The sequence below is a fragment of the Watersipora subatra genome, chromosome 3 (genome assembly GCF_963576615.1).
Source record: "Watersipora subatra chromosome 3, tzWatSuba1.1, whole genome shotgun sequence".
NCBI lineage: Eukaryota > Metazoa > Bryozoa > Gymnolaemata > Cheilostomatida > Watersiporidae > Watersipora > Watersipora subatra.
The window spans coordinates 30835101-30847923 of NC_088710.1; the positions used below are offsets into that span (position 1 = coordinate 30835101).

At 34.8% G+C, this 12823-nt stretch overlaps 1 protein-coding gene across 1 annotated transcript; it reads left to right on the plus strand.

Annotated features, from left to right (window-relative positions):
- Nucleotides 1–9786: 9786 nt before the first annotated feature.
- LOC137391585 (cartilage matrix protein-like) lies at nt 9787–12460 on the plus strand. The gene is made up of 5 exons (XM_068078098.1): nt 9787–10078; nt 10362–10450; nt 10581–10749; nt 11446–11631; nt 11888–12460. The coding sequence occupies exons 1-5, from the start codon at nt 9847–9849 to the stop codon at nt 12064–12066; spliced, it is 855 nt and encodes a 284-aa protein (XP_067934199.1). The 5' UTR covers nt 9787–9846; the 3' UTR covers nt 12067–12460.
- The last annotated feature ends 363 nt before the right edge of the window (nt 12461–12823 follow it).

Genomic DNA, 12823 nt, shown 5'->3' on the forward strand with positions numbered 1-12823 from the left:
ACCCCACAATGGATAAAATTTATCATTTATCCTGTAATAATTCATTGAGAAAGAAGCTTTGCTCTTCCTGTTGACATTCAGCGGTTTAACAAAAAACTATGAAGTGTGTTTCCTATTTAGCTTTCAAAGAGCCTAGTTGTTTACAAATACTGTTAACGACAATCTTAAGAAGGGCGTTGCAGCGTGTAATAGTATTTTATGGTTTTTAAAATGCAATCATTCAAAGTGTGAGTCATGACTTCCTATCTCATGCGTATATCTTTTACCCGTTTCAATATTATTTCAGTTGTATAGCTTATTAATCACTGGCCTCATTGTTTTATCTGGTTATCGCAGCACAAGGTGATCCGCATGTCGTTAGTGGTAAACTTCAACAGGAAGGATGATGCGCCTGCTCATCAGAGATGCCAGAATAGAGATCTTTCTGAGCGATTGATGCCCGTACAGTAATCAAACTCTGATGATAAATGCATTAAAAATACAATGCAATTTCCGATGATTACCTTGAGGTCAGGTAATATTAAGAGCTAGGGATTCAGGAAGGTTTTAACAACGCGCCACATCGCTCCATACCTGCGCCAATGAGACTGGCATATAAAACTAGTGTTGTATTTATTATCATTGTTAATTTTCTGTTAAAATAAAGATTTATTTGATACGCTACAAACTCGCACCAATGCTGTCAACTCTGAAGAACTCAGGCAATATTATTTTGTGCTGTAGTAAACTTTCCTAATTGTAGAATATTTTAGATCTGTTAACTTGTTTTTTTTTAGAGCTGATAAGTTTATAGGGATTTCACCAGATGTTTTCAAATGGTTACAACTTCCAACCCTCCAACACATTTAAAGCAAAAGGTACCTATAGCATGGTCAGAAGTTACAATATAGAATCAAGAAAGCATGAAGTTATTATGCCATAGTACTACTATTTTGAGTTGCATAAACATATAACCTTGAAAGATTATATTGTTTGTACTTCACAGCAGCCTGTAGAAATGCGTGTTGTCTGTAAGTTATCCAAGAGAGAGATAATAGAAAAACTGACAAACTAAAGATGTTCAGCTGTTAATCTCAAGACCGACATACCATGTTTGTTTACACTTAGGCTACACTTAGAGACTTACTACACACACTAGGTTACACTTAGTGACTTACTATACACACTTACTAGGTTACACCTAGAGACTTACTACACCCACTAGGCTACACTTAATGACTTACTATACACACTAGGTTATACTTAGAAACTTACTACACACACTAGGCTACACTTAGTGACTTACTATACACACTTACTAGGCTACACTTAGAGACTTACTATACCCACTAGGCTACACTTAAGTGACTTACTACACACACTAGGCTACACTTAGAAACTTACTACACACACTAGGCTACACTTAGAGACTTACTACACACACTAGGTTACACTTAATGACTTACTATACACACTAGGTTATACTTAAAAACTTACTACACACTTACTAGGCTACACTTAGAGACTTACTACACACACTTACGAGGATACACTTAGAGACTTATTACACACACTAGGCTACACTTAGAGACTTACAATACACACTTACTAGGTACTAGGCTACACTTAGAGACTTACTACACACACTAGGCTACACTTAGTGACTTACTATACACACTTACTAGGCTACACTTAAAGACTTACTACACACACTAGGTTACACTTAGAGACTTACTACACACACTAGGCTACACTTAGAGACTTACAATACACACTTACTAGGTACTAGGCTACACTTAGAGACTTACTACACACACTAGGCTACACTTAGTGACTTACTATACACATTTACTAGAATACACTTAGAGATTTACTACACACACTAGGCTACACTTAGTGACTTACTATACACACTTACTAGATTACACTTAGAGACTTACTACACACACTAGGCTACACTTAGTGACTTACTACACACACTAGGCTACACTTAGAGACTTACAATACACACACTAGGCTACACTTAGAGACTTACTACACACACTAGGCTACACTTAGTGACTTACTATACACACTTACTAGATTACACTTAGAGACTTACTACACACACTAGGCTACACTTAGTGACTTACTACACACACTAGGTTACACTTAGTGACTTACTACACACACTAGGCTACACTTAGTGACTTACTAGACACACTTACTAGATTACACTTAGAGACTTACTACACACACTAGGCTACACTTAGTGACTTACTACACACACTAGGTTACACTTAGTGACTTACTACACACACTAGGTTACACTTAGTGACTTACTACACACACTAGGTTACACTTAGAAACTTACTACACACATTAGGTTACACTTAGTGACTTACTACACACACTAGGTTACACTTAGTGACTTACTACACACACTAGGTTACACTTAGTGACTTACTACACACACTAGGTTACACTTAGAAACTTACTACACACACTAGGTTACACTTAGTGACTTACTACACACACTTACTAGACTTCCACTCTTTACCCGTCAATCAAAGGTTCACTGGTGGTAGTAATAAATTGTGTTTCAAAATCATTCCAAAAACTTAAATGCAGTTTGGACTTCTCAAATTTACTTAAGTTTGAACATAAAAAGACAAAACTATAATATACTGTGTCAGCATTCTTTAATGTCCTCTGCTAAGCCTCTGCAGAAGGCATTGCAAAAACAGACAGCCTCTGCAACGCCCTCTGCATAGCAGAGGCTGTGTGTGTGTTTTTAAAATACATCTTTTCACAAACCGTGGCTCTGTGATCTTGGATGAACATGTCTGAGTCCAGTGGCAAGGGAACCTCAACAACAGCAATAAAGAAATATTTGAATTTGCGTGTCAATTCTGTCATTACCAGTTGCTTTTTTCAAAAATTGAACCCTAACCCTTTGGTTACAAGTCAGGCGCTCTAGACCACTAAACCACGGCTGCCTTCATAAAATGCCAACTTACACTACATTTTTTTAAACAGTCGTTGCAGCCTTTGTAAACAACTTTAGTCTTAAAAAGTTTAAAAAGCTCAAGTCAGCCAAAACTAAATATGCATGTACTTCATATTTTTTGTTAAACCGTTGAATGTCACAGGAAAAATGAGAAAAAGCCAACATACTGGGTCATTACAATTGATCACAAAAACTATTTTATAATACTCATAAGTTGGGATTAATCAACGACTGGTAGCGACAGCAATAGCTTTTAATTTGCCGCTTAATCTGGCCTCCGTCTTTGCTCTGATCTGTATGTTAGAAGACCTGCTACTGCAAGTCCGCTGTCACCAGCCTTCTGCCACCAGCCTGCTGCCACGCTTCCCTCTGTCACATCACCTCTGTGGTGTGACCTAATGAGTAGGCGGCAACCATGCTGTCCATAGGAAGTGCATGCGGATGACCAGTTGTTTGTAATAATTACCTCAACAGGAAAGCAGTGTCCTAGTTGACCGCTGCCTATATACAGTAGTTTCTCAGTTTACCTTCAAAGTCATCATCGTTGAAAGTGTCATAGAAAAACAACAGGTTAGTGAAGTGTGTCACATTTTTGCCACATTCGAGGAACGAAGTATTTGCTATTACTATCGTTTTGTCTTTCTGGTTGTTATATAACTATTCCAAGTATAAATTATTTCTAATCAGTACCCTGGTAGTTTCAAATGTGTTACAATAAAGAACAGAGAATACCTGTAATATGCAAGATAATTCTAGCATCTTGCAAGGTAAACAATTGGGGAAAGTGGCAGTCTGCAGTTTGGTCAAGCTTGGTATTAAAGGTAAAGGGTTGTAAATATTTTTTCCAAATCTTTAGCTGTGGCTTTCGGCAGACGGATGCAGTTCTTATTATAGTAAAGATATAACTATTCAAATTATTAATTTTATATATTTGTACGGAGGGGATCACTCTGTGTACGTTCAGGCTTCATAATATTGGATAACGCCTTCCTTAGTAATAATAAATTACTTATGAGGCAACCATCCAGATCAGTTCAGTCTTTCTAGTTGCATGAATAATTCCTTAATGAGAACCCGAGTTTTTGAGGGTGTTTACAGAAACTAAGTTCTATAGTCCAAATGTATATGGTGAATAAACATTATTGCATTACACAGATTTCGCTTCAAATATGCTAAACCTTAATAGCTCTATGCAAATTTTGTCCAAAACAAATTTTTTAAACAACAATAAGACAACAGAGCTAGCAAAGAATAAGGCAGTCAATTCTATGAATAAAGTAGTTTTATTGAACGTAGCCATGGAGAAGTACATGGGAGCAATGCCTTGTTAGCGCATGTCTGAGAGGGGTCTCTAAGGAACTCTTATGGGTCAGAGTATGCCGTGCATGCTCTTGTTAACTAGCTTACTCTCTGCATTGGCAGCGCATAACTCTCCGCTGACTCTATTTCCTCCCCTCTTCCTCTTCAGTGCTCTCTTTCTCTCAAAATATCTATCCAAGTGTATATTTAGTGTCCGCCGATCGCTTCTCTCTATTATTATACTCTCAAAGCATTTGAGCTGCCAGCCATTGCTTTGGTAATTGTTTTAAGGCAGCATCTTTCCTGCTGAGGTCCCAGGTCATTTAACTTATTGGACTGTTTCTAGAATTGGTGTCCAAGTATAAGTGCGAGTTGAGACACTTTGGAGTTGTCTTTTCCTAGTTACTAAAATGGATATTTCACAGAGGGATTAGCTAATTTCAGAGTGCATTCAAATTCTCTACACAGAGACGGATACACATATAATGCATCCATCTTAAATTAAGATTCAAATGGTGAATTCATGACGGTAGACTCTTTCACAGTTGGGGTATGCAATGGCACAGGTGAACTCAGTTGTTGAGACCTCATTGAACACGAGAATGCGTAACCCTCCATGAGTTTCATTGCCTCATTTGCTGTTTATACAATTCAATAACCAGCGCCATGCTACATGACAGTCATGTTCGATGAATGCTAAAAATGTTGTTATTGGATTCGGTTGCAGGTCTTTTGCTAATCAATATAGTAATTGCTGGTAACAGAATACAGTTTGTAGGATAACTCTAGTTTTATTGAGTACCCAATTGATGATAAACACATTTCAATGTTACCCTTCACGAAAACATGTTTCTAATCCAAAAACACTTTATTTTGCACATTAATTCTGTTTATACCAGCAGTTTAAAAGAGAAGATATTACTCAAAAAGAAATTTGAATAAAATTCAAAATTCATTATAAGATAAAATTTCACTTCCCAAATAAAAATCATTTGGGTACATTTTTAAAATTTTTGTCATACAAAACTTAAAGATGCACTGAGAAAATGTTCCCAAGTTAAGAAATTGAAGTATTAATAACTGCAAAGGTGAATATAGCAAGTCAAAAGCCCTGCAGCCTGTACATAGAAGAGCGCAGATGGTACAAACACCAAAATGAGACAGACAGAAATATTTTTGAAGCCATGAGCTGGTTCATCGGAGATGAAAATAAATACTATCAACGAATAGCGACATCATGTGAGAAAAAGAAAACTATATCTTGATAAATTGTATGCTAGACAACTGCACTGAACCACTTTGTAACTCAACTCGATGTATTATAGAAGCATTCTGTAGTGCTCAATTTTCTGATAAACTCATAATAATATTTAAGTTTGCTAATAAATAAAAATGCATAACATTTCTGGTTTTATCAGGAATATCATGTTGTTACAAATATTTATAGTAATTAATAATTATATTATATAATGTTAGTTATTTCATATTAAAAGTTACTGTGAATCGTCAAGTGATATTAAAATTGATATTATCAATTATCAATTTGGTCATCATAATCCCTTTTTTATGCAATACTAAGAACACAAGTATAGCTGCAGCATGAATTCATATGCAAGCTTTTGGCCATAGTTAAACTTTGGTTCCTTAATCATTAGTGAAATAATATTCCTGTTATATTAGAACAAAGCATTTTTATATTATATTGTACTACATAATATACTATTAACTCGTGTAATAATAAAATTTATTGCCTTTGATCATAAGTTATTTTACATGTATTTATAATAGTATACATAATAATGTGTAATACTATGTAATATGATATGGTATCTATATATATATATTACTCAAAGTATGTCGTACGTGTGTCGTATGTCTGTCTGCATTCCGGCTATAGATATTATTAGAATAACTGCAGCTGTACAACAATGCTGGCACAATGTCATGGAGTACCGTCATTAGAAGCCTAGCAGCTTACTGCAATTTTCCATTGACAATGTGCCAGGCTAATAGCTGGAAAGTTACAGTTGTTTGACAAAGTTTTTAAACCTCTGCAGTTGTTTTCATTTTTCGCCTAATTTATTTCGACTACACAAAACACTTCTCTCATGATATATAGTTTGAAATTTAGAATGGGAAATATTGTTATATAGTAAATACAAATCAATTTTCTGTCCAGACTTTTTTATTACCCGGGCAACACAGAGTAGCACAGCTAGTTATATAATGCTATACTATTATTTTATATTGTAAAACACCACTGCTATAGCATGCCAATGCCGTTCTGTGCTTTATTATAGCATGTCACATGACAGTTAGTTGTGTTGCATATAATTGAATTATAGCATTTTGGGTAAAATACCGTAATGGTATTTTATTTTATCATAATAAACTTTCTTTGATCATCCATTATATTCTCATCGTTTCTATAAAAATCTTCCCTACCTTATACTAGGCACCAACACCTTGCTAATCAACATTATAGAGCAGAGTTATGGAAAAAACATATTTTTCTTCCAAAAAGCATAATTTTACTTTTTTATTCTTCAGTTTACGTTTATTTTATTTATTATTTTGTTATTATGTTATTTTGTGCTATGGTCTAAATCACCTTGAATAGCTTTGACCTTTGACCTTTAACCATTGATAATGTAATAAAGTTCTTATCTATCTAATATGGTAGACAGTTATGAATGGTATTATATATATATTATATGTATAATATATATTATATATAATATACATATAATATATATAATATATAATGGATATATTATATATATTATATATAATATATATTTAATATATATATTATACATGTATATATTTTTATATATTATATATAAATTATATTGTACTTTGAGTTATTGCATTATGATGTGTTATATTATGTTTTTTCATGTATTATATTTTATCTCTCGACATTCCAGTAAGTTTTATACCCTGTCACATTGTACTATTTTCAATTATTCTTAATTATAATATTGTCTATATCACTTTTTTCTTAGTAGAAATAAGCTTCCAATGTCAAAAGTACTGGGCATGATTTTGACCAATCAGCTTTAAGATTGCAAGCATGAACCAGTAGAAATTCTACCAATCAGTCTTGCTGCAAGTTCACTGTAACCAGAGGCTTATGAGGCTCAACTAAACAATGTGACACATCTTTGTTAACATTATGATACTTTTTAGGCAGCGAGTGACCTTACGATATAGCCGGCAACAATCGTGACGTTATGTCATAATAATTTTTATTTGGGGCGTGTGCTAGGTGTATTTCGATATTTAATATGCTAGTCTAGAGTTAAATTAAGAAATGAAAAGTAGCTACACCCAATGAAAGGAAATCAGCACTAGCTGTCTGCTAAGAATCAGGTCAAAAGGAGATGGTTATAGTAAGGTGGATATTTTAGTTCGTAATAACTTCCTTCCCAATTCACTGGTAATTACTCAACTAGTAATAATTGTTCAGTCCATTCTCATTCGTGCCTAACTGGAGAGTTCATTGAGCTCTAAACATAGTGTCACAGACAACTTGAGAGGCCCGTGTCCAATCGGTAACGCTATATGCAGGAAATGCACTAATTCACAACAAGCGTCACACGCGTGATTACACCCTGATTAGCGTTGCAAAGTCGCTGTCGCTGATTGAATCATCAGACAGACAAATGCTGCCCCTGTGCTTAAAACAGGCCTGGTTAGCAAACTCACTGTTCGTGCTAAGGGCTTGAGACTTCTCTTGTCTCTAATTCTTATCTGGTCGACTGATTTCATTACTGGCTATGAAATCTCTTTTAACAATTTCCCATAATCCTGAGACAAAGTAATTCAATTAGACAGAGCCTTGACCTATTGCGGTTGGGTGTTGAGATCTAAAACCTCTGCAAGTATGTGTAAAGCCATGAACATGACATGAACAGTTTTGTTGAATTTTTGCTTTCACGTAACATTTGTCAGATACCCCATTTAAGACTTACTCGAATGTGTCAACCTGTCAATTGATGTCAACTTTTCATTTATTGTCAATCATTTGTTTCTTGTCAATACTTCAGCTTGTTGTTGCATGTCAACATGCTATTCCATGTCAACATGACATTTACTGTCAACTTGTCATTTCATGTCATTCTGATTACAGTTAATGTCAACTTGTCATTTCAAGTCAAAATGACACTTAAGGTCAATGTGTTATTTCATGCCAAATAGTTTTTATTACTAAAACCTTGCATCATTCTTGCAACATGTATAACTAGTTTTATCTAACGTGAAGTTTTTGATATCGAGTCAGTCTCAGTGTTTAATTGTAAAAATGAGACCAGGTGATCAATACGAAATGATAAATCAAAAACCAAAGTAAGTAAAAGAAATGTAAAAAAATCACCAACACAAAAAATTGTAAATAAAATCATAAAAAATGTCAAAATAGGACTTCAACCATGAACAGATTCAATGAGGACTTTTACTAATTCTGTAAATGTGCCATACCGTATCATTTATTATTACTCTATCATTCTTTTTATTCTATATGAGATGGCACCAAATTTTTGGAATAAGAACAGTACCCAGCAGACTCAGGTGCCAATAAATCGATAATAGTTTATGCACAGTAATTCTACCAACATATAATGTGAATAATCTGGTGCTGTTGGTAGTGCGCTGAGCAGCAAAGCTGCTGTTATGAGTAGGAATCTTGCATGATGTCGTCTTTTTTACTAACTTTCAGAGACAAAGTTACACAAAAGTTTTGTAGATTTTTTCAGAAAATATTGGTATTTTTCTATCATTTGCTTTTGATGTTTGAGGTGATCTGACAGCCAGGATGTTTAAAAATTGAAATTAACAAAACTTGATCTCGTAATTTTGAGCGGTTAAAATGCTCAGAAGAAAAACACGTGCGAAATGACATTACTAGTTGGTATTGTTGCTATAGTTGATATCAGTTATTGCGTTCAAGTTGGAATGTTACTCTATTCTGTTGGTTTTTGTGCAACTATAAATTTCATAATCGCACTTTCGCTCTATCTGAGCATTTTAATTGCAATCAAATTTTGTTGATTGCGATCAAAATGGTCGAATAACCTCAAACATCAAAACAATCGCATATGATAAAAATTACTGATAGTTTTTGATTAAATCTATGAAGATTTTGTGCAAGTTTATTTTTAAGCTTGGCTCTGAACAGAACCCTGTTCTTGTCGTAGTAAAGATTATTGCAAGCTGAATTAGCAAATTATGAGAAGTTTCTGACTTGTTCCTATAAACTACATGAGATTAGCCGGAATTGTTAGCTGTTTATTATAACGCCTGCGCTAATAAGTGTAGAACTGTACTATGATATCAGACTATAGTAAAGAAGATGAATGAATAAGCTTCTTCATTCAGAAAGCGCTATCAACTACATCTCCCGCTCGCTATTGGAACACGCTTAACGTCAAGGCATGCAGTGATCAACCAATCAGAATGCTCCATCAAACGTATAAAACCATGCGTGCTCATCAGCACCAGCAGATTACTGCTAGAAGGTAACCAGTGCACTTGGGAGCTCGTGTAGTACAAGTTATCAAATATCATCACTCCAGACGATGAAGAGAACCATGGCTGGCTGCGCTTGTAATATACTAGTCTTAGCGGTTCTTCACTTTGTTTCCAAAGCTGCCATCGCTGCTCCTTCAACATTTCAAGAGAGGTTTACTGACATAACAAAGGACAAACGATCTGTAAATACGGAATATAGTGCAGATGACGTCTACTCAAGAACGTCTCCACAAATCGCAGAATCCGTCTACAACAATCTTTTCAAGGACATTATCATCGGTACGAGCAGCGATATCTTCCTCTAACTTTTCTTTTCCTGGTATTTGATAGCTGCATCGCATTGCAGATTGTGAAATTTTTAGTCTTAGCAATTTGATCTTAAAGCTTGATTCTCTCTGCCCGCCATCACAGTAAAAGATAACTGGCTTGCTAGTTTGATTTTTAGTGCATATGATTAACTACTATTAGACAGCTATGGAAATATGCAATAAAATTAAATAAATTATCTTAGTTCACGGGCATGATTTATTTTTGAAACTCAAATGAACATCTTACTTTGTAGATGGTAAGTCAACAGACATCATGCTAATTCTCGATGGCAGCTCAAGTATGGAGTCATCTGGATTTCTGACAGCAAGAAAATTTCTTGCTGTAAGTTATAGTAACTATTATTATCATTGTTATTGCTACTATAATTATATTTTGCACACGCCATTATTTATTCTATCATAATTGAAAGTTTGCAAAAGTTTTCTTTGCTAATAGTAGGGAATTTTTACAGAGACTAGTCAGCATGATGCCAGCAGAAAAATTTCGAGACGGCTCAATCAAAGTGTCCATGATTACTTACGCACTCAGCGAGAACGTCATAAGACAGTTTGCGTTCTCCTGGGAATACGGTATATACCGAGAGATGGTCCGCAGAAATGTGAAAAAGGCAGAATATCAAGGTAAGACAATTATTTTTATCAATAATAAGTGAAGATCATTCAAGCTTGGAAAATGTTTCTATAGGAACAATTGTGTGAGCACATTGTGTAAGCGGTGTGAACGAACGGACATTGGAGGGTGTGAACAGGCAATGACATCACTTGACAGGTGCTTGACTTCCCAGTCGTAAATGAACCTCTTGTTGGTCATTTGATTTTCAAAATTTGAACACGGCTACCCTCTAGCTAAAAATCGGAAAGAAAATTGCTGAAAGCTTTTACGATGTTTTGTTTAGCCAGTATTTTCACAACACAATGAAGACGTAAATATTCAATAGCCCGATTTGTACGGAACAAAATTCACATAAAACCAGACGGACTAGTTTTTGCTCCCGTAGTAACTCGAGTTGATGCCTTTGTTGACTCGAGACTGACCACTGGGCATTCTTTCAGAAGGAGCTGTTTGTGGTCAGTTTTATCTTCGCCGGTGTGTTTTAATGGCAAGGTGCCAAGGTATTTCTATGCAGCCTCTATCACTCAATTGTTCTCATCATGGTCTAGCGCTTTAATTCAATGATGTCATCAATTGATAGATTGACCCGGACTTAGATCTCATTAGATAAATAAAAGTGGTCTGACTATTTGTAAGCTATGTTCTCCGTGTATAGGTGTATCTAGAGTTTCCATAGAATATTCATAAAATGTTTCCTATTTCAGATGGTTACGAAAATCATGGCACATCAGCATTAATATGGGCATCATCCTTATTTGAAAACAGCTCTCGATATACTGACCCCGAAACATCAAAGGTCATACTATATGCCACTAATGGTCACATTACAGACGATGACGTGTTAGGATTGAATAGTACTCGGCGAGTGGCAACATGGCTAAAAAGCAATGGTAAGTACAGATAACTCCTACTGCAGCAGTCACCAATTGGGAATATTCTGTCTGTTTGATTCTTCCTTTATTATTGTTGTGAAGTTTTTTAATTTCAGCATTTTAATTTTTAATTAAATTATTAATTTGTTTACTTATTTTAATGTGAATCTTTCAGCTTTATGATGCCAACCATCATGAGCGATATTTGCCTGTCAGACTAGCAATTATAGCTTCTAAAATCATCAAAATTATATAAAGCTGTTTTCAATTTTAGGTTATAAAATCTTCACTGTCGTTCCTGGAAATGATGTAAACAGACGTACCATAAGAACGATATCATCAGAACCAACCATCGACCATGTGATACCAGTACTCAACAGCCAATCCGTCGATTCTTTAGCCTTGAACATAAGAAAAGAAAAGCGAGGGTCACACCACCATCGTACCACATAAATTTTCTTAGCCAAACAAGAATTATTATACATAATCTTATGAAATTCTCATCAATGCTGATATTAGTCATAACTACTAGTCATTGCATTTAGCACACCTTATTTTTCCATTTTTACTGGCATTTTTTTACTATTTATGTTTCATCATCAAGCAGTACTGAATTTTATGCGCATCCAGATTTTTAAGCGAGTGATAAATTATAAAGTCAGCTAATAGTCAGCAGCTAAAATATTTTTATATTTCGTTAGTAACAGCTTGCGTTGTCAGTAATTTTTCCATAATCGGCCTGTGATGTCTGTACCTATCTCGTTCAAAATATTTTGTACAAAGTTTTCACATCTCTATTAAGTTTTATTTTTTCATTTTGTTGAATTTACTTAAGGTTGAATTAAAATCTAAAGTGCCCTCTAATAAAGGTGATAAAACTGCTGAAGTAATGGCAACTTTGCTTTATTAAATGAAGGTGAGATAACTCCTAATCTAGTGGCTGATATACAACTCCAAAAAGAAAGCTGCACATTCAAATGCAACAATATTATCCTAGATATTATAACTGATAACCTAAAATAACCTTAAAACTAAAAATTTTAGTATGACTTCCACGGAAGAAGGTGAATAATTCACTAGTAATGGACAATTGAACAATCAGCACTGCTTATTGCATATCTGTTCATATCACGGATGAATTAGAACATTTTGGACAGATCTCTATATTGAGTGGGCATAGCAGAATAGTTTACAATATTGGTCTAGCAGA

Excerpts from the sequence above, each read along its gene's own strand:
- LOC137391585 (XM_068078098.1), top strand. The coding sequence starts at position 9,847 with ATGAAGAGAACCATGGCTGGCTGCGCTTGTAATATACTAGTCTTAGCG. Across the intron at positions 10,451-10,580 it reads CAGCAAGAAAATTTCTTGCT|AGACTAGTCAGCATGATGCC; the intron begins GTAAGTTATAGT and ends GAATTTTTACAG. Across the intron at positions 10,750-11,445 it reads GAAAAAGGCAGAATATCAAG|ATGGTTACGAAAATCATGGC; the intron begins GTAAGACAATTA and ends TTCCTATTTCAG.